The 22,268-nt window shown below is 39.3% G+C and overlaps 2 protein-coding genes across 8 annotated transcripts; both read right to left on the bottom strand.

Annotated features, from left to right (window-relative positions):
• Nucleotides 1-565: 565 nt before the first annotated feature.
• Nucleotides 566-11,066, bottom strand: pde9ac (phosphodiesterase 9ac). 7 transcript variants are annotated; one of them, XM_077612054.1, is made up of 20 exons: nt 10,868-11,066; nt 10,592-10,759; nt 8,943-9,013; nt 8,106-8,183; nt 7,889-7,932; nt 7,749-7,803; nt 7,536-7,606; nt 7,377-7,464; nt 6,706-6,784; nt 6,553-6,627; nt 5,890-5,976; nt 5,565-5,669; nt 5,396-5,478; nt 5,145-5,301; nt 4,886-4,999; nt 4,276-4,380; nt 4,078-4,206; nt 3,924-4,019; nt 2,820-2,860; nt 566-1,270 (listed from the first exon to the last, which is right to left on the bottom strand). In XM_077612054.1, exons 2-20 carry the CDS (start codon nt 10,658-10,660, stop codon nt 1,129-1,131), a joined length of 1,689 nt encoding a protein of 562 aa, XP_077468180.1. In that variant the 5' UTR covers nt 10,661-10,759; nt 10,868-11,066; the 3' UTR covers nt 566-1,128. The 7 variants fall into 7 exon arrangements, with proteins under 7 accessions (XP_077468180.1, XP_077468179.1, XP_077468181.1 ...); XM_077612053.1 differs by having other exon boundaries at nt 2,820-2,866; nt 10,868-11,065; XM_077612058.1 differs by having other exon boundaries at nt 1,121-1,270; nt 2,780-2,860; nt 10,868-11,064.
• Nucleotides 11,067-15,265: 4,199 nt separating this feature from the next.
• Nucleotides 15,266-21,801, bottom strand: hepacama (hepatic and glial cell adhesion molecule a). The gene is made up of 7 exons (XM_077612369.1): nt 21,326-21,801; nt 18,574-18,921; nt 17,149-17,430; nt 16,965-17,055; nt 16,745-16,815; nt 16,068-16,138; nt 15,266-15,840 (listed from the first exon to the last, which is right to left on the bottom strand). Exons 1-7 carry the CDS (start codon nt 21,672-21,674, stop codon nt 15,475-15,477), a joined length of 1,578 nt encoding a protein of 525 aa, XP_077468495.1. The 5' UTR covers nt 21,675-21,801; the 3' UTR covers nt 15,266-15,474.
• Nucleotides 21,802-22,268: the final 467 nt, after the last annotated feature.

The raw sequence follows: 22,268 nt of genomic DNA, 5'->3' as shown, positions 1-22,268 counted from the left end.
GTTTGGTTGGCGGGCCACATTCATGGTGACCAGATCTCATGTGGGCCGGACCATTTTAGATATAATATTTAGATTTTTTTTAAATAAATGGATTAAAAGAACTGGATTAAAATCCCTGAATATTCAGTTTTTTATAGATTTAAAACAATGTTTATTTTAGCTTTTTTAAATGTATTTTTAGATTTTACAAAATGATTTTTGAACTAAAAACACAGAAAAAATGGATTAAAAAATGACAATTATTGATTTAAAAGGGGGAAAATCAGGAAATATAATATACATCTATACTCTTCATTTGAATTTGATCCTAAAACAGAAAGTTGGCACTCATGATTTACTTTCCCGGGCCACACAAAATGATGCGGCGGGCCAGATTTGCCCCCCGGGCCGCCACTTTGACACATGTGGCCTAGATTCAAAAATTCCAAAATAACCTTATTTCAGAAGGTATAATATTTGGTCATTTTTGATCTGATTCCATTGTGTGATAATGATCGTAATGAATCAAGGGTTTAAGACTCTAAAAATTCAATGTAAGATCAGGAAGTGATGAAAATTGCGCCCCAACTTTACAAAATGACTTTATTGGTGTGTGATCAGTGTTTCATTTACTGCTTGGTTCCCCATTTAAAAACATTCCTAAAACTCAGTGCGTCACACAATGTGCAAGAATACATGAAACAAACCAAAATAGCCATTTTCTCTCATCGTAACTGCAATCACAAGAAAGAGGATTAATATCGTATTGCTTCGGAACGGTCATCTAGGAGCTTATAAATCGTGTCAAATAAAGGAAGAACAATTACGGAGTGAGAAAAAAACAAATTAAAGTATAAACTGAAGCGAAATTGATCAATGATGCTTTTACCGCACATCTTTGGTGACATTGCTTATTGCCTTGGACGCCATTTTGTGTCGTGTTCATAGAGTTGAATTTTTTTACGTTGAAGAGTGACATGGGAATAACGTAAAAATTGAGTTTAGCTGATTTGGATGCGATAAGAAGAAAAACGGAATTAGGGTTCAATGAAAAAGTCAAATGTTAATTTGACAAATGGCCTCCTTGTTACATTCCGTGCAAAAGTCTAAGTCAAAGTTGAAGATACGATGCCCCTTTGGTGCCTAACTTTAGATGAGTATGTGGCTGAATCGTCTCTTGGCTTGCTTTTGCTGCTCCATCTGTTGACCGTCAGAGCGCAGCGCCGCAATGTTTTCATCCAGACTCGCTCTTCTTATAGTCTTTGCTGAATTTGAACACAAAAGAGGACCCCTGCGGGAAAACCACGCCGGAGTCAGTTGAGGAAAAAAGAGAAAGCGAAATCCGTGAGGAAGAGAGACTCTTGTCAAAATGTTCGGAAATCGGATGGCAGCCCAAAAAGGGCTGTTTTTTTTTTTTTTAAAGCGGAATAATAATAATAATAGACCACCTCGGCCGGATTGTGATTGACGTGAACTGTCAGAGAGGTATTCATGTTGATTAATTGATCCGTTTCGTTTTCTATCGGACAGAAAGTCTTAAAAAAAAACGAACAAAAAAATATAAAACTGGGCATTTCACAATTTGTCTTTAAGAAATTTAAGAGGCCATATATTGAATACCTTTAACCATATAAGTTGAATATGGACTAATTGAGATAATACAATCATATAAGAAAGAATCACGACTATAAGGCGCACCGCATTATAAGGCGCACCCTCAATGAATGACACATTTTTATTTTTTTTCCATATATAAAGCACACTAGATTATAAATCGCCCTGTCTATTTTGGAGAAAATTTAAGACGTTTAAGTGTGCCTTATAGTAGATCTAAAACAAGGGTGTCAGACTCGGATTGGTTCGCGGGCCGCTTTAACGTCAACTTGATTGCACGCGGGCCGGATCATTTTAGATATAATATTTAGATTTTTAAAAATAAATGGATTAAAAGAACTGGATTAAAAGCCCTGAATATTCCGTTTTTTATAGATCTAAAACAATGTTTATTTTAGCTTTTTTAAAATATATTTTTAGATTTTACAAAATGATTTTTGAACTAAAAATACAGAAAAAATGGATTAAAAAATGTCAATTATTGATTTAAAAGGGGGAAAATCAGGAAATTTAATATACATCTATACTCTTCATTTTAATTTGATCCTAAAACAGAAAGTCAGCACTCACGATTTACTTTCCCGGGCCACAAAAAATGATGCGGCGGGCCAGATTTGGCCCCCGGGCCGCCACTTTGACACGTGATCTAAAATGATCATTTAATTTGAAATCGAATAAGCAAGCCGTCTTTCAGAATATGAATTTCGCTACACGACGGGAATAAAATTATAAATACCTGAATACCTGAAAAAAAAATACATACCTCTCTGACTGTCCATCAATACTGACCCCGTTTGTACCATTCATTTGAATAAAGTGTACAATGAGTGCATGTTGACATAAAAATTTTCATTTTAGATACATCATCAGGCATTGTGGGAAGGGGGCGGGGTGCAAAAAGGAGATAAGGAGCATGGGGATACATGACCATTTCATCACTTGCCTTTTTTGCATTAAAATGAAACATAAAAAATCAGATTTTCTCCCTAACTTGGCCTACTCTGAGGATATTTTTCTCCATTTGGCTTTTTTTGAGTTGAATGTAAATTGGAATTGGGTGTGATGAAAGTCTGTCCATGTTCCCGCAGCACCAAAAAGTGATAAAAGTGATAAAAAGAGGCAGAGACAGTCACACACTCATGACACTACACACTAGCACACAACCAAGGCATCACCTCTTACTTACACAGATACCACTGCACTCACTCACTCTCTGCAGAGCTTACTTCTTCTTCCCACCTAATGCCATATTTTCAGTTTTTTTCTTCTGTGCCTCATTGGACAAAAGACATATTAGCTTGATGTTAGCAAGGGGCGTTGGATGGGGGCGATGCGCATGCATGCATGTGTGACCGTGTGCACCTCATAAAGACGCGAGATGAAAATTTGGAGACTTGCTGACCAACAAGACAAAACATTTGGAATGCACAACATCGGAAGGTTTGACTTGAGAAGGTGATGGCAAAGTGTGGGAAGGATTCGCGGACAGAGGGAAGCCCCGCCCATTTGTTTTTTTTAATTCGCCAGGTAGCAAATAGGCTTTCAATTGGATGCTACTTTTTTAATACTAAATTTGAATGGAATTAAAGTGCTTTTCATTCACCTACTGACTGATTAAATAGAAAATCTCTGGTAAGTTATGTTAGCGGCTAAGTGGTTAGCGCAGGGGTGGGGAAACTTTTTGACAGAAAGACTGCCTATTTTTAAAATGTTATTCCTTGAGAGCCATAGTCAAAATGCATGAAAATGTGTGACATTTTTTTAGTCATTCCACTACTTTTAAACTACAAAAAATCTCCAAATTCTTTAGACAACATTGTTACGCTGTTGCTAATCAATAAAAGTATGCATGCAGAAGAGTAATGAAAAAAAACCATGTCGACGCCTACAGTGCCAATGTGACGCTCCTATTGGTGCGTTCGGGACTCGGCTCTCTCACCAGTGCTTTTAATATTTTAGCTCATCAGTTATCTAAAAGCCGTATGAACCCATTAAACGAGCCACGTATGGCTCCTGAGCCATAATTTCCCTACCGCTGGGTTAGCGCGTTAGCTTCTTCGTTCTTTATGTTACGTATAATAGTAAACTTCCACTGCGAGTGGCGTTAAAGTGAGATTTGTTTATCTGCCGCAATACAATGACACTTTTATCAAATGTTTCCTGACAAATTATGAATGTTTCTTATCATATTTGTTGTGTCATCTGTATCTTAATTCCCCTCGATTTGCTTTGCTGTGCAATCCGGCACCCTTCTCAATAAAAACATCCAAAAATGGCTTACTTATGAGGCACAAACTCCACCACATACACAAACATAAAAAAGCTTCTACCTCTGTCATGGCATCGTCGATCTGTTTCAGCTCCTCGTAGTGGTCTCGGGAGTCCCTCAGGGGTTGAACCATGATCTCCTCGATCTGAGGGAAAAGCTGTCGGAGACCCGAGTGAGGCGGCGTTCGGGCCGTCGGCGCCTGGAGGTGAGTCTACCTTCATGACGGTTTCAAACATGGGGATGAGGACAAATTTGATGAAGCCTATCTGAGCGGTGGGTTTGGTGACTTTGTCTCTGTCCATGAAGGGGGCCACTGGGAGACCCTCGGACTTCTCCCGGTCGCTCTGGGGGATGCAGACGTTGCATTTTAAGGTCAATAACGTTGCAAGATTGAGTGGGCTAACCATGCTCACCTGCATGAAATACTCCTCCAGTAGGCAGTCCACCCACGGCTCGGCAACCTCGGTGGGACGCACTTCGTTGGAAATGTCGCAGCATTTGATCAAAACCATCTTGAGCTAAAAATGGAATGCTGTACTTGTTTGTCATAATCTAAACTCTGTCATAATGGCGATGTAACACCGTGACCGGACGTTTGGTGCCCGGACGTTTGGTCGACCGGACGTTTGGTAGAACGGATGTTTGGTAGAATGGACGTTTGGTAGAACGGACGTTTGGTCGAACGGACGTTTGGTCGAACGGACGTTTGGTCGCCGGGTTCGCTCGCTGTCAAATTATGACAGAGAGTTTACTGTTGATATTTTGATATTAGATATTTAGATATTAAACTCACTCTCTCTCTCATGATTATAATTTTGAGAGCTGGTTTCAACAGTAACAACCCGGCGACCAAACGTCCGTTCTACCAAACGTCCGGTCGACCAAACGTCCGTTCGACCAAACGTCCGGTCGACCAAACGTCCGGTCGACCAAACGTCCGGTCGACCAAACGTCTTTCGACGAAACGTCCGAGTACAACACGAGATAAAAGATGGCTTGTCATGGCAACTGCTGAAATCTTACGCAGGTCACGTGCTCCTCGTTGGTGAAGTCGAAATTGTCCACTTTCTGCTTGAAGGACTCCAGTATCTCGCCATGTCTGGCCATGTCCGTGGCCAGGATGAGGGTGATGATGGCCTGCAGATAACGGGCAAAATGTGCTCATTGTTCTAATTTGCGTTAAAACTGTATAGCAAGTTTTGGAGGTGCCGATTTGTCCTGTTTGGATTGCTTTGCTTACAAAGTGTAGAAACATCTTTACATTTTTTGGGGGGTCACCCACCTGTCGAATTTGTTTAAATGCCTCAGGATCCACGTTAGCAAAAATGTTACACTCGGGTAGCGAAAGGATCTGGAATGCTACGGCACAGTGATGGTTCTCCAGTGGCGAGATGTCATTGTAGCGTACTGCTAGCTCTGTACGAGCATTTATTTGGTACCTGATAGGTACAAAATAAAAAAAAAAAGATCAAATGATGATGACTGAAAGCAAGCTTGTATTGAATTGGGAAATGACCGCCAAGTTTGTCTTACGTGTTGTTGTATCCAGGGTGGTCCAGGTCGTGACAAACGGCGGCCGTCATTAGTATGCCCATATCAGTGAGAGTCAGCTTTTCCTGTCCAAAAGTACAGTGACGGTTTGACCAAATTTGGAAACGCCCCCGTCCCCACGGCGCCGACCCGAGTCCCCAAGGTGCCTCACCTGGAGGTTACAAAGGTGGATCATGCCGTACATCATCTGACTCACACAGAAGCAGTGACGAAAGTTGTGGAAGGGGTTGTTGCGGTAGTTCTCCTGAATGGCCAACTGCAAAATTACAAACACAACAACAATCATTTTGCCTGCAATTGCCTCAAATGTAAAAAAAAAGATAAGTCAGTTAAATCTTATGATGACTTCACAGTACATACAAAAAAATATTCCAAATATGACTTTTATGTCAATTCCGGCGAGACCCATAAAATGAAATCAACCTGATTCTATAGTAGGACGGACTCCATTGACATTCGGCCATATTATTCCTTACCAGCCAACGTTTTAGCGTGATGGGGTTCATATTAAATTCTTTCACCAACCCCAAGTCATGGTACATGTACTCCAAGCAGCTCAGCATCTGCCAACAAATAGGAAGACATACTACATAAGGCACAGGTGTCAAAGTGCCGGCCCGGGGGCCAAATCTGGCCCGCCGCATCATTTTGTGCGGCCCGAGAAAGTGCCGACTTTCTGTTTTAGGACCAAATTCAAATGATGATAAATGTACATTACATTTCCTGATTTTCCCCTTTTTAAAATCAATCATTGCAATTTTTTAATCCATTTTTTTCTTTTTATAGTTCAAAAAGCATTTTGTAAAATCTAAAAATAAATATGTCCATATTTTCCGTTTTCCACTTTAATATTGGACATAATTAAAAAAATACTTTGTTTCCATTTGAAATGAAAAACAAGATTAAAAGAAATTTTCCATTACTAAGAAAAAAAGCTCATATAAACATTGTTTTAGATCTATAAAAACTGACTATTTAGAGCTTTTAATCCAATTAAAAAAATCTAAATATTAGATCTAAAATGGTCCGGCCCACATGAAATGGCATTGACGTTAATGCGGCCCGCGAACCAACCCGAGTTTGACACCCTTGACATAAGGGCATTTCTAGATGAAGTTAATGCAAATATTGCAGCCCACCTCATTGTGCTCCCAGTGCCAGACGTCAAATGTCGGCTTCTTTAGTGCCTCCACGGTTTCCTGAGACAGCGTATACTGCAGAGAACATGTAAACGAATCAAAACCATTATAATCTCTTTTCTACGCTTGTTGGTATATAAACCACAAAAGCACCTTTGGGTAGTTGGGGACATCTCGTCTCGGGGTGACCTTCTTCCCATCGTCAAAATTGTATTTGCATGGGCAATTTATCCTGAAGGAAGACAGTGTCAGATTTTATAAGACGTAAGACGGAGAGATACAGGAAAACGGAAGGAGACACGGAAAACATTACTGTATTTTGCCATTTAATATACCCGGGTATGTTAAATGATTTTTGCTTTTTTGAACCTCCCGTTTGTGCGCCAATATACCCCTGCCATTTAATATACCTGGGTATATTAAACGGCAACTCCGCTTTTTTGTCAAGATTTGTATGGTGTTCATGGGGGCATAATTATAGATACTTATGTTCATTAAAATTCAGAAGTCAGACTTTATTCAGCAGTAAGTAGTTTTAACCTGAGCAGTAAGTAGTTTGAGTCTGCAAAACATTGATGCACCCCGTCACGGCATAAAGAGTGCGTAGTGGATCGTACCTTCCCGTTTGTGTGCCATTTAATATACCCCTGCCGTTTAATATACCAGGGCAAAATACGGTAAGAACTCAAAGACTCTTTTTAATACACTTCAAGTGGCTGTGGATGCTGATTAAGTTCACTTTTTGGGCCCAAAAAATAATCTGGTCTAGTTGGCCAACCAAACCGAGTTTTCCCCCCCTTGCTCAATTGCATGCAAATTGTCACCTGCCACCACTTCTTGATGTCATCTCATCCCGAAGCTTCCTCAGGTCATTTTTACACTTCTCAATCTCCACCACCTTCAGACCTTCCACTAAAAACACGATACGACTAGTTAAAAGCGTTCACTTATCAGGAAATGTTTGACAAATATTGGCCACTCACATTCGACTCTCTTCTCCAACATGGCAAGCCTGTTGGTGACCTCGGTCTTCAGTTCGTTGATGCGAAAGGCTCTGCCGGGAAACCGCAGATCAATTCAATAAAGGCGCAATCAAAATCAATAAGGATCAATAAAATCCTCAATTGTTTTGGTGTCTGGTTAAACTTTTCTTCACTGCGCTTTGGCGGGCTTCACGTAAACAACAAAGGCCTTACCTGCTAAATTGTTCTGCCACCTGGGACAAAACATTTTGAAACATGTCTTCCTTCTCTGCACACAAACACACAAAAATCACACAAAAATCACAAAATTGTCAACTTGTTGGTTTGACAATTCATGGAAATGATTTAATTACCTCCAAGTTGGCCAGTAGACAGCGGGACAACTTTGTACAAAGAGCTTCACACAAAGCATAATAATAATTAATATTAATCCAAAATAGCCTTTGTTGGGAATGTAAGTCATCCAAAAAAAACCACGTATTTGTCAAGTAAAAGTAAAGATATTAGGATTTATGCTGCTGTGAGCATTACTTAAAAGTGTGAGGGTTATAAGAAAGGTAGTGTGCATACTTGGGTGAGTTAGAAGGCATGGTGGGATCTATAGAGACCAAGGCGCCTTCTGGATCCACGATCATGATAGCAGTGTTCCTAGAGTTAAGGGTATGGTGAAAGAATAAAAGAAAAGGTTACAGTGACTTTCATTTTAAGACACGTCTTTTGGAGATTTGCTGTTAAATTCTTTGTTTGGCGAAAGAAACACAAGTCACATCAAATATTTCGGTGCTTTGACTACTACAACTAAGAACTCCTCCCACTTCTATAATTACTTCTATAAAAAATACTACTGGTAAATTGTACATTAATATTATGTTGTGCATTTTTTATAGCCTGTTTGCCACTGTCGTCATTTTTTTTATCAATAAATATGTCAAAGTGATATATATATATATATATATATATATATATATATATATATATATATATATATATATATATATATATGGCTATTATCACCATCTCTTTTAATTTATTTCATTTAGGAGCGATACAGGCTACAAATATGTTCCTATTCCTGTCAAACATGACTAAATGGCCGTTTATATAAAATGGGAAAAGCAAAATTGATGTTGCAAAATACGTCAGATGAAAAAAAAATATATAGATTTTTGCATACAAAGTCAATTTAGTCACAATATTGGTTTTGGTCTTATGAAAATGATATATAGTGAATCCTCATTCCAGTATGACTATTAGGTTTAGATTAGAACTTTATTTCATCCCATATTCGGGAAATTTCTTGGTCCCAGTAGCAAGACAGACACAAGACACACAAGACATTGTAGACCTAGCTAAAAAAAAACTGGAGCCACACTCAGAAAAAGTTCACAAGTAAGTATAGTTACCGACCTTGGGATGTTAGAAGAAGTACAAAGAAGCTCCTTAATGTCGCAAGGGCTGCAGTGTCGACTGAACACCACCTGCGAAGAACATACAAGCAATTAGACGCTAATTTACAGCACATCCATATGTATTTATGTCCATCCCTTAAAGCATGAAGGCTAAAGATAATCAAGAATATAGGTATTTTCAAAAAGGGTAGTCATTAGCTTGAATTGAATGCCTTTATTGTCATTATACAAGTATGGTGAGATGAGATATGGATGGAAAAAATGAAATAAAATGAAAATAAATGGGAGAGATAACAATCTTGTGGGGATTTTGAAAAGGAGCAGGTGGAGCGGACAAATGTTGTGGGGCTCTTGAGCCGACATGTGTCATCAACAGTTCTCTACTTGAAGCACTCAGCAAGCCGCCAAGAGTCGCTTGATAATCTCCATGCATATGTGCACTTTAAATGGGAGTGAAGGACGTCCAAAATAGACGTTTTACGTCTGCGCCATCAATGCTTTGCAAGGTTGGCGTAGCAAAGACGATTTGAGATGATAATAAAGGGTGCTTATGTAAATACAGGGTACCGATATGTACCAAAATAAACCAAAACAAAAAAGATTGGACTGAGGTTCCACCATATTTTCGTGTTCCGATGAAATTCATGCTTTTTCTGACAAACTTGAACCAAACATTTGAACGCGAGAGAAAGTTTTGACGCATTGAAGCCAGGATTTGAACTCGAAACTCTGAACTGCAAGGCAGAAAAGTTAACCACTATGGCCTTGCTGTTCTACACGTGTAGATAAATTGTAAATTAGTAGGATGGTATTTATTAAATGTTTTTTATTGTATTTCTAATCTGAAAGAGTTGTATTAAATGATATAGAATACATTTAAAAATGGGAATAAGGGACATTCTGCAAATGGTTGGTATTGAAAATTAAGTAAAATAGAAATATGCATTTTTACTTCAGTGTATCAAATAATAACTTGACGACATCACTACATAATTAGGCTAATTCAAAACACTTTTGAGTCAATAATAAAAGGGTTTGTCATGAGAAAATGAAGAGATACACAAGATGTAAGCATGCACAAAGATGTCGATTGGTGCAAAGTATTCAATCGGTAAATCTTTTGCACTTTTCTGCTGCATTGATTGGTGGAGGGCATTTTTTGTTCTGTCAGAAACACCTGAAGTGAAAGGCTCGATGTTAATTTTAGATGGAACTCGGGGGACTCATGTCGTCCGGGGATTTCAAACCAAATTAACTCTACTATTTGCTAAGCAATTAAAAAGATGCCTTCTATAAATGAATATAAGGCAAAAGCACCCCTGAAAATTATACTACTGTCACATTGGAAAAAAATAGCTTCAAAAATTAAGTATAGTGAAGATACAAGTTCTTTAAAATGTGCATTTACTTCTCATGAAATGAAAAGCCAACATAATTTTCTTGTATAGAAACTATGTTTTGAAAAGTAGAAAATCTACTCTAGTGGATAGCAACTTTTGAAAGGGTTTCAATTTGAATTGTGTTCAAATTCTTTCTTTCCCAATGCACATACTTTTCGTGGTACTCATCCCAAATTACGCTATAGACAAATATAGACAGCTATACCAAATATTAAATGTTCCATTTTTCCCCTTTTTTCAGTCTCACCTTCTGTACTTTCCCATCCACATCCAGATAAATGGCTTTAGGGGCATAGGAGGAGGAGCTGGAGCCCATGTTTGACCTCCCTCTCCTCTAATTTGCCCGTAGCGGCACGGACGCTGCCTGCCTGGCACCGACGGGCGAAGCGGAGAAGGCGACCAAGGCGATGTTTTCCTTTCAGAAAGAGACGCAGGTCAAACCCCCATGGAATCATAATCCCACCAGAAAAAAACCCCAAAAAACGTCAACCATTTCATTCTAGCAAAGTGGAAAGTCACTCACAAGGCGACTTCCCCAGCGGAGAGCGAAAGCGGCGAAAGTGGCGGCGACCCCCGGGGTGTTGACTTCGGGAAGCGAGCCGTTAAGAAACGGCAGTTGTCGGAAACGTGGAGCCGAGCGATGGAGATGCCAGCCGCCGCCGGGCTTTGCTCTACCATCAATATAAGTGGCTCTTCTGGACGGTTGCCGGGGGACGGTTGCCATGGTGAGAAATAAGACAACCCCCTGTGACCCTACGCTGTGATCGAAGGCCTCCTATTGAGGGGAAAACACATCCACACATAAAGTCATCTTGAATAAAAACTCGGAATTTGATTGGTCTTCGGGTTTTATGATCGGTGGAGGAACATCGACCAGGTTTGGATCAGAAACCGAGTCCCGAGTCTCGATCTGATGCTATTTAGCGGATTTCCTGATTTAAGATGATGGGCTCCATTTGGGGAGATGAGGACGAGAAGGGCGATTTTAATTTTTTTGAAATGTTCTCGTCTCCTCATCCGAAGTCCACTCATGCAGCTTGTTGAGAGCAGGCCCGCCAGATGGTTTGGTCAGATGAGTTGGGCCCGCACGAGCACTTGAAGAGGTTTAACAGCAACGTTTATTTTGTAATCGGTCGATCGTGATCACATGGAGCGAATGGCGTCCTTTGGAATCATGGGATACTTTAACACAACTAATAACATTGGCTTATTATTTGGATAATTTAGTTCCCGCCCTCTTTTGGCACCACTCCATGTATATTTCTTTCCGATTGGTGCAAAAATGACACAGTGACTTTGTTTTTTATATAATGAACAATTGTTATTGTTTCATAATGTAGAAAAAAAAACATGCATTGGCTATAATGTGATTTTCACGTTTGAGTAAGCTTTTTGTACATTTTAGGGAATATTACCGTATTTTGCTGTTTAATATACCCCCCATTTAATCTACCCGGGTCTATTAAACGGCAGGGGTCTATTAAATGGCGCACAAACGGGAAGGTACGATCCACTACGCACTCTTTATGCCGTGACGGGGTGCATCAATGTTTTGCAGTCTAAAACTGCTTACTGCTGAATTAAGTCTGACTTGGAATTTTAATGAACTTAAGTATCTATAATTTTGCCCCCATGAACACCATACAAATCTTGCCAAAAAAGCAGAGTTGCCGTTTAATATACCCGGGTATATTAAACAGCAGGGGTATATTAAATGGCGCACAATCGGGAGGCTCAAAAAAGCAAAAATCATTTAATATACCTGGGTATATTAAACGGCAAAATACGGTACTTTTTTGTATTGGTCCTCAATCTAAAAAAACACTTGCACTCATAGTTTTTGTAGTTTTAATACTCCTGACTAAAAAAAAGACTATCTCAAATGTTTACATCACGGCAAGCAATCCTAACTTAACTTTTATATCTTCCTAGCCTAGCCATGAAGCAGTCACGTGATAATTGTCAAGATTTTAACCGACAGTGGTTCCCAAAAGCCAGTTTTCCGACAATATCGTCACCTCCGACCTTCGTCTGGGGAGCTTGACGTCAACAGCGCTTGAGTAAAAAATGCTTTAGCAGGCACGAGCGCTTCATTAATTAGAATTGGAATACGTCAGGTGATTCACAAATAGATGTGATCGGGTTCCCTGGAGGCTAATCAACATCCCCGCATCCTGCAATCCACTTCACACTACACCGAGCACAGAAGGTCTGTGTGATCAACACGTGGAAATAAAATAAAATAAAATAAAAGTCCCATCAAGTGATTGACCTAAAGCACGATCGTGTCTGTGTAAGCCCTAATCACCGAGTATCCTTACATACTCATGTCTGAAGTGTTACAAATTCATTCATTTGTGGATTTTTATTGTTTTCCAACTTTTCTATTTTTGATTTTTCAGAATGTAACAACGGCCCAGTGGAAGAGTGGTTAGCATGGCAATTTCTACGTTCGTAATTTGATTCCCCGTTAAGCCAACATTGCTTCACCTTGATAGTACAGTAATCCCTCGAATATCGCGGACCATGGCCATAAGAAGACAAAGGACTTGGACTAAAATTCCCATTTACCTGTTTTTTTTAATTTAAATCAAGCGGAGAGGAACTATTTTCACTGTGAGAACAGTATTTAAAGTAGTTACATTTTTAAACATTTAGATATTAATACCTTTCAGTCTTTTGGCATTCTTATAGCTGTAATATTTAATAAATATACTTTTTGATAATTGTACTTGTACTTGTATAGGCACAAAAACATGTATTGTGGTAGTTATAATGTGGGTGATCCTACTTCACGGTTTTTCGTTTATTACGGTCATGTCTGGTCTACATTAACCGTGATATTCGAGGGATTACTGTTTTTGGTTCATATATAGAAAATTCTTACCACTTTTAGCTGAATGTCATTCAGTCATTCATCCTATGTACGGCTTATCCACACAAAGAGTCGTGGGGTGCTGGAGCCTTCCCTGTTAATTAAGGGCAGGAAGCCTGTAACCACAAAACTGGTTACCAGTTAATCGCAATGGTATAAATTTAAAAAATATATATATATATAAAAAATACACCATATAAAATATATATAAAAAATACACCATATACAGCTGGGCCTGGTCCTGTTCACCTTTAAATTGCACTTGTCTTCCGGTCCTGGTTTATTTGGATGGAAAGGAGCACACACATGACAACAAAACTGAGGGATGAAATCATCACACCTTCAGCTACCCCAAAAAATACAGAGTGGGATGAAAGGCGTTGATAAAATGATAGCTCATTTAAATGACAAAAGTCCCGGCGGTGCAGCTGGACATCTGAAGGGATGGCGCATTAACCTAATAATAGCGATAGAGCCCGACACTTTTGTTTTTATCGTGTTTGAGTGTGTGCGTGTTGTGCTCTTTCTCTGAAGATGAAACCTCACATCTGCATTGAATTCTTTTACAATATCAGCCTTTTTTGATTCAGTCTTTATAAAATGTGTTTTAAAAAAATTACATTTTTTTCCTCGTTTTTCCACACAACTTTTCCTCGTAATGATTTCCAGCAGTTTCAATATAATAATAGAGGGATGCTAGTATTTATTATTATTATTATTATTTTGTAGACCATAGACTCATTCATTTTCAACAATAGTTATCATTATGAGGGTTACAGGTTGGCTGAACTTATCCCATAATATTATATTAACATCATATTACATTATGTCCCTCTCGACAAATAAATATGTCGAACACACGCATGTAGTTATTTATAATATACAATCATGAATGGGTTCCATTATGAGCCAAATTGATCAGCCAATTATGCATGATTGCATGGAGACTTTATAAATGCTCGTAATTGCACTGCAATTGAACAAAGATATCTTGACGTTGATTATGCCGTCTATATTCACTTGAAGTTTATTTTAGTAACAATTCACATTTGATTTCCAGCAGTTTGAATATAATCATAAAATAGACCATTGACTCCTTGGAAAATGAATTAAAAGGTGGCGTTGTAAAGGGGGACATCTTCAGGGCTAAATATATATAACATTCTCCACGAGGGGGTACAAAAATAGCAACCCTAATGATATATTGTTGTGACTGCTAACTACAATAGAATGACATAACAATCCCTGACATAAAGGCAAAAATTTGAATGTGAAAAAAAGATTACAACCTACAAAATATGGAAGTTTCTTTTCATTTAATTTTGTTGTCAAAAAGCAGATTAAATTATGAATATATATATATATATATATATATATATATATATATATGTATATATATGTGTATATATATGTATATATATGTATATATATGTGTGTGTATATATGTGTATATATACATATACATATATATATACATACATACATATATACATATAAATATACATACATATACATATATATACACATACATATATATATATATATATATATATATATATATATATACATATACATATATATATAATATATACACATAATTATTATTATATTTTTCGCACTGTAGGGCGCATCATGAATGAATGGCCAATCATAAAATTTGTTTCAGATATAAGGCGCACTGGATTATAAGCGGCAGTAGTAGTAATAGTAGTAGTAGTAGTGGTGGTAGTTGAGTATTGTGTATTATTTCATACAACAATTAACGAATATTGATCCAAACATAAGCCACACTAACTGGTTTTGAGAAAATTGAAGTCTATTAGTTGAGCCTTATAGTGCGGAAAATACATATATATAATATATTATATATATATATATATATATATATATATATATCATATATATAATATATTATATATATATATATATATAATATATATATATATATATATATATATATATATATATATCATATATATAATATATTATATATATATATATATATATATATATATATATATATATATATATATATATATATATATATATATATACATAGAAATTGGAATTTGAATTGAAACTACCTTTCAAAAGTTGCCCTGTGAAATTAATATAGGTAAATGGTCCCTCTGCATGAAACATGCATCCATCCTATTAGGTAACGTTCGACAGGATGTTCTTTTTCTATTACAGGATGTCATGAAAAGGCGACAGAAAGATCGCCTCCTCCTGGCAAGATAGCGCAGAAGCACATGTCACTGCTGGGGAGGAGGAGCCTGCGTTTCCTCACCTTGGGCCGGACCCTCGGCCTCCACGGGAAGGCGAACGTTGGGGAGCCCAACGGGAGGCCGAAATTTTCGGATGGGGCTGAAACTGCGTGGGGACGAGCAGGGCGAGTTGGCCGGCGAGCGCGTGGGGGTCATGGGGGGACCCACGGGGGCTTGTGGCAGGAGCTGAGCCAGCGGCGAGGGGCTACGGGAGTACCTGCGAGGGGTGGTCCAAATGGGCGGATCGGTCCTGTGGGCCTGAGGGGGGAAAACCGGCACGTAGGTGGCGGGGTAACTTAAATCCGGTTGGCCGAAAGTGTTGCAAGAACTTTCCTCCAAACGCTCCAGAGTCTCCTGAAACATAAGAAGTAGGGTTTTGACACAACAAAAGTCGGCCATTTTGCTATGATCGTGTACTGGTGATGATGTGTTTTAATGATAGTTGATGGTTTATGAGGAGCTTTAATTGTGGAATATGGAATATGACGTCTGCGTGATGTTGTTTTATGAATCCGGCAAAATATATTTATGAGTGCCACTCAGTTGTTTTTAACTTTAAACTGTTTGGAAGGCTTACTTACATCTTCATTGAGTACGTACAAGGGCATGGGGCTTCTTCGCCCGAGGGTGCTTGGTTTTGGTACAACATCAACTAAAATAAGAACAAAAAGGACACAGTTTGATACAAAAACACTGTCAAATCTTTGAAAAATCCCAAGATATTAATTTTAGTATATTGTCACCATTTAAAGAACATATTTACCGTTTCAATTTTCCATCAAGTGTTATTTACGGGTGAATAAAATTGATATACATAGGTTTTTTAATGTTTTATATAATGTCAAAGAACAGTAAATATTTCATTTAGAAGTGGGAAAATAATGAAAATAAATGCGAGGCTTTGTACATAATTTTGATTAATTACTCTTTTAATCAAAGAGTCGTGTGTGTCCTAAAAATCTATGTGATAGTATATTTCATGGAACACGCTTATTTATGTATTTATCATCTTAATTTTTTAAGTCTTCTTAATAAAGTGAGTTTTCTGACTACGGGAGGAATAAAGAAAGTTTAATCTAATCTAAAAATGTAATGTTTAAAGAGAAAATATAAAGGAATCAAATGGTATTTGCAGGAAAATGCAATTAATTGCATTTCAATTTAGAACCATTGTAATAAAATTGGAATATAATTGTGCAGTTAAATCCCTGCTCCTAGTTTGATTTAAAAAAATAATAAAAAAAGAATAATTGCTCACCATCATGTCCATTTTCACCCTGCTGTTCCATGTAAATGGGAGCTCTCTGTGGTAAAGGTCTATGCTTCTTTCTTTAGGAAAGAAATATGAGAAGAAAAAAAAGAATGACTTGAATTGAATGCCTTTTTTGTCATAATCCAAGTACTGTCAGTTTAAAAGGCGAACTGTCATGTTTATGCGAAGGAAAGAAAAGGGTGAAACAAAAAGAAAGAATTCCCACTTTGAAGGCTTCCAGCAGGCACAGACGGTCACCAGGGTGATGAGGAGGAAAATGCCTCCGGTGGACAGGATGATGTACAGCGAGCTCCGTCCTAAACCAGAGATGAAAGGCAAAAACAACGAGAACAAAAGTTGCCACGGTGTACGACGAAACTTGATGCTATTCCAGTTCTAGTGCCACCTACTGTAGACGGTGAGCTTGACGGGCATGCTCTTCATGCTGCTGATGGGGTTCTCCACCGTGCAGGTGTAGACGTCGTCGTCCGACATGAGAACCCGCGTGATGGTCAGGACCTTCTGGTCGTGCGAGAGTAGCAAGCGGGAGTCGTTGGTTTGCGCTTTGCCTCCCTTTAGCCAAGCGTACGTGGGTTTGGTGCCATTGTCGTGGGAGCAGTGCAAGTGGAAGTGCTCGCTGTACTCCAGGACGGACGACGCCACCATCTGGATGTAGGGTTTGGAGACTGGAACTGAGGAGGACACCGTAAGAATGGAATCTCAGAAAGAAAACAGGGATTTAAGAATCGTTAATGAAGCTTTTTAGTCAATTCATCTAGCCATAATTTGGAGATCGAGCAATGTGTCCAAAAAATGTTCCACTGGGAGGAGACCAGACTTTGATTCCAGATCCATTTTTTGGCCATTTGGTGGCTATGACCTGACATTTTTGAGTTCTACAATAATTCATATATATTTTTTTGAATGCCTGAATTGCAAGCTCACCAAAATCAGCTATCTGTGGTCTTATTCTGCTCTAAAACCTGGACACGTTTGGCATGCTTAAAAACACTACACAGACAGAGCTGCATTGTCTCTAGAGAACGCGTTGGTCTCCCAAAAAATGATAAAAAAAATAGAAGTCTTGCTTTGACGCAATGAGTGCATAAAACAACAATTAATTTTAAACAATATTCTCACATCTCCTGTAGCATAATGACTATTTTTAAAGTAGGACTGAGATTTGTAAGATCAAGAGCACGTCAGTTAAAAAGGGTTATACCGTAATCCCTCGATTTTCGCAGGTAACGTAGACCAGATGTGGCTGCGATAATCGAAAAACCGCTAAGGGATCACCATAATTATTACTAAATTTTGTGCCCATACAAAAATACAAGTATAGACTGGTGAGAGTCGTAACCGGACGTTTCGTCGAAAGACGTTTGGTCGACCGGACGTTTGGTAGAACGGACGTTTGGTCGACTGGATATTTGGTAGAACGGATGTTTGGTCGCCGGGTTCGCTCACTGTCAAATTATGACAGAGAGTTTACTGTTGATATTTTGATATTAGATATTTAGATATTAAATTCACTCTCTCTCTCTCATGATTATAATTTTGAGAGCTGGTTTCAACAGTAACAACCCGGCGACCAAACGTCCGTTCTACCAAACGTCCATTCTACCAAACGTCCATTCTACCAAACGTCCGGTCGACCAAACGTCTGTTCTACCAAACGTCCATTCTACCAAATGTCCGTTCTACCAAACATCCGAGGACCAAACGTCTTTCGACCAAACGTCCGAGTACCGAGAGTATACATTTGAGTAGGTAACAATACGAGCATGTTGCCATGGCGCACCATCCTAATGTTGACCTCGAATAATAATACCAACCATCCACTGTGAGTTCAATATGGAGCTCCCCCGTGAAGGTGTCATCCGTGATGGAAATCTCCACCTCGTAGGAGCCTTCGTCGGACAGCTGCAGGTGGTGAAGAAGCAGCGAGCCGTTCTCAAAGACCAGGATGCGGTTGCGGTACTCCGGCCGGAGGTTCCCGATCACATCGGTGCCGATGGACTGCACCACCGTGACGGGCTTGACTTTGTCCCTTTTCAGCTGCCACTTGATGACGGGCTTGTCCACGCTGCTGCTGGTGTAACTGACAGACAGCAGGGCCTCTTTGCCCACAATGCCTCTCACCACTAGGCTTTGGCTGGTCACATTCACCCCGGACACCTCACCTGGAGTAAATGAAGACCAGTACGGGTAGCGTTAAGAGTTAAAAGTGTTACAGACTCATTATATTCGAACAATTAAAGGTAATTATTCATATTTAAAACCATTTTCCATTAGAGTACGGGTTTTGCTTCTCCAGCTTGGGCCCAGGCTAGTCAGGTCTGATGTCCCCGCCCACTTCTACGCCCGCGATTGTGCCTTTAGTTGAAACATTAAAAGTTTCAATAAAGTCCCAACTTACTGTGACAAAAATCAGTTGAGTCAGAAAAATAAAAAATAAACCCCACAAAGGGTCATTTCTATTGAAACATGGCGGTAAAGCCACAATCATGCAGTTAAGCGCAAAGCTAAAGAAATTCAGGCTACAAAGAGTTCTCCAGGAATTCTATTATGTCCAGGATTCTTTAGCTTCAGTCTCAGTCTGCAGAAGATCATGTGTGGTTAAAATTTTATCTAGTTCTACATTGTCTTTACCTGTGTCTGTGCTCGCTACTGCTACAAACTGAATTTCCCGAATGCGGGACAAATAAACTTTAATCTAATTTAATCTAATCTAATCAAATTCCTTAGCTTCAACAAATTAACCCCACACCCCCTCCCTCCCATCGTAAAATGTAGAAACGACTGCATTTTTTTACCGGGGTGGGCAGTGGCATTTTATTTACAGCATCTGAAACTTTTAAGTCACAAAAAGCACCTAACGGGTGCACCCACAAGTTAAAAATGAATATATAGTACAATGTAATCACCGAAATATTCTATTATTTATCCCGTAGTTTTTTTCTCCCTTTTGACACAGCGACTTAATGAACACAAATTCTTTGCATTGGCGTCTTAATGCATCCTTTAGCGGCCTCCCCCCTTTGCCATGCACACAAACAAAAACATTCAGCCACATTGCGCTCATCATGTCTGCTCACATCTTAATCAATCCCCAACACGGAAACGGCGGGACATCCTCCCCAACATGCCATCTACTAATTTTGACACGTCTCCATCCGTTTCTCTCCTCCTCCCACGAGACCACGTAGTTATTATCTTTTGTCGCAGCGCCTCGTCTTGGAAACCAGCGTAAGTTCCCGCGGAGGCCGCTTCACCGTTAGCGGACACACGCGAGTCCAAACATTGGCTCTCGGCCGACTTTCGGGGAGTCCCATCGAGCCGGACAACAGAGGGTGAGAGGGAGAATTTCTGCACTGTTGACTAATTCTTTGAAACCAGGCAGTTAGCGGGGCATCGCCTCCTCGCCATGGCAACCCGGTTGGCCGTCTGACAGGGGTTGCCGAGGCAATAAGACAAAGGCCCCGATTGTTGGGGCGCTCTTGAAAAGAGTGAACGAGGGACTGGTAAGCAGAGAGAAAGTCTTTGTCATTGGTGAAGTTGGGGATAGGCACAGAATCCTGAGCTTTAAGCACGACAGGACTGAACCGGCATGACAGGGCTTAGTTTTCAAATGTTTTATCGTCACTTTATAAAAGCATCAAGGGAACATCGAGATCATAATGTTTCAACAGTGAGACGAAAAAAAAAAAGAAGTACAAAACTGTGTTTTAGACACTCACTTGACATTCCGCTTTTCAAAATGAGGTAAGTCGCCTACAATTTAAAAATCAGTTTTAATGTCAGTGTGAAAGGGAACACGACAATTTATTGTTTAGATTAGTTAGCAGGCTACTTTGGGGCAAGGAAAGTGATTAAGAAATGGTCTAAATTGTTTAAAATCTAGGCGACAAAATGGCCACGAAAGCAAACAAACGAACAATTGGGCTATATATATTTAAAATAGGTATAAAAAACAAAAACAAATACTAATGAATATTTTGCAGAAAAAAAATCGGCTCCCATAATTAAAAAAATACACAAACTAAAAAAACCCCATAAAGAACAAAAAAAAATAAAAACAATAGAAGCCAATATCAGTGTTTTTGTTATTTTGTGGTTTAAAACCATAGAGTTGCTTCATTTTGGTTGATCAGAAATTATTTCATTGAGCAGAATAGAAACGCGAAAGAAATAGTTGCATCACCCTGTCAGCAATAATTTTAGGGTACTTCCTGGTTCAGCGAGGATGAGAATTGTTTTCTTCCTGTTACTAGCCAAAAAAAACCACACAACAAAATGTATTTTTTACCTCATCCCTCAAAGTCCCTCATTGTTTTTCCCTAATCCAATAGCACACAAGTCAATAAACATCCTTCAAAACCTTTCCCTTTTGCACTTGGCGGCGGTAACAAATCCCTAAAGTGCCCCTTGAGGGTCATAAAATAAACGATTGTGTGGCTACCACAAAGAAACGGAGAGAAACATGCCTGCATACCACAACCATCATTTTCAAAAGGCAACTTATTCTGAGCGCAACCTGAAAAGTTACCCAAGTTCCAAAAAAAAAAAAGAAGTCATAGGTCATACCTGTGACGAGCAGAAGCAGAAGGCCGAGCAGGTTGAGGAGCGAAGGAACGTCAGAAGAAAGACTGTGGCTGGTCCTACTCTCCACCTTCATCTTGTGTCCTGGGCAGAGGCGTTCTCCCAGTTCGTGAGCATGGTTTAACCACTCTGGGCACGTCTCTCTTTTTCCCAGTGGATGGACACTCTCCCCTCCGCGGTGCGCTGCCTGCCGCGCTAGCCACTTCTGGACACTGCGAGCCCCACACTGGTTCCTCACGGCACCCCCAGTCAACAAGAGGGCGGCAGTGAGCGCGTGTGTGGTTGACTGACGGATAACATGGATGTTCTGCCCACTACACGCCACGTTACACATGGAGAAGGGACATTGTAAAAGACCGAGCCAGAGTTCAAGTAATTGGATTGGAGTGATGAATGAACTTAAATCGTTTGGCCATTTTGAAGCATTTTTGTTTGAAAGTAGCACTAATTGTGTGCTTGGATTTCTGTATGTAATATGGTAGTAAAAATAGGGGTGATCCTACTTTGCGGTTTTTCGAATATCTGGTCTACAATATCCGCGATATTCGAGGGATTACTGTGAATTGTACTTGATGGGCCTTAAAAGATGTACACTTGAGCTCCTCATTATTTTTTGGGGAACTGCTATTCAATCTAACTGGGGCCACTTTGGTGAACTTGAAAGTGGTTACTTAGCAATGGACCTTGTTTTCATGCACTTGAAGTTGAGTTAGCAGTTTTGCAGAGGAATTAGGAATAGAGTTAGGAATGCAATACAATTAATATATTACGTGAGGGAAGGAATGCTCTTAAATATGTTTTTGAGAGTATCGAGTGGGTTTTAGAAGGAACTAGTTTGAATTTAGGTCGAACAGGATTTTCAAATCATTGTAGTATTCTGTTTAAATTTTGTTTAAAACTGATTGGATTCAGATTATAATCTCAAACA

The sequence above is a fragment of the Stigmatopora argus genome, chromosome 10 (assembly GCF_051989625.1).
Source record: "Stigmatopora argus isolate UIUO_Sarg chromosome 10, RoL_Sarg_1.0, whole genome shotgun sequence".
NCBI classification, from domain to species: Eukaryota; Metazoa; Chordata; class Actinopteri; order Syngnathiformes; family Syngnathidae; genus Stigmatopora; species Stigmatopora argus.
The sequence above is the reverse complement of the archived record's forward strand: the minus strand, read 5'-3'. Positions and strand labels throughout refer to the sequence as shown.

Bases quoted from the DNA above. Each gene is read 5' to 3' on its own strand.
- pde9ac (XM_077612053.1), bottom strand. From the start codon at position 10,660: ATGGGCTCCAGCTCCTCCTCCTATGCCCCTAAAGCCATTTATCTGGAT. The intron at 5,479-5,564 runs GTGAGGCACCTT...ACTTTTGGACAG, and splicing joins TCCACCTTTGTAACCTCCAG to GAAAAGCTGACTCTCACTGA. The intron at 1,271-2,819 runs GTAAGCTCTGCA...GTTTTCCCGCAG, and splicing joins GCATTAGGTGGGAAGAAGAA to GGGTCCTCTTTTGTGTTCAA.
- hepacama (XM_077612369.1), bottom strand. From the start codon at position 21,674: ATGTGTAACGTGGCGTGTAGTGGGCAGAACATCCATGTTATCCGTCAG. The intron at 17,056-17,148 runs GTAGGTGGCACT...TCTCTGGTTTAG, and splicing joins CGTCAAGCTCACCGTCTACA to GACGGAGCTCGCTGTACATC. The intron at 16,816-16,964 runs GTGGGAATTCTT...TCTTTCCTAAAG, and splicing joins GCCTGCTGGAAGCCTTCAAA to AAAGAAGCATAGACCTTTAC.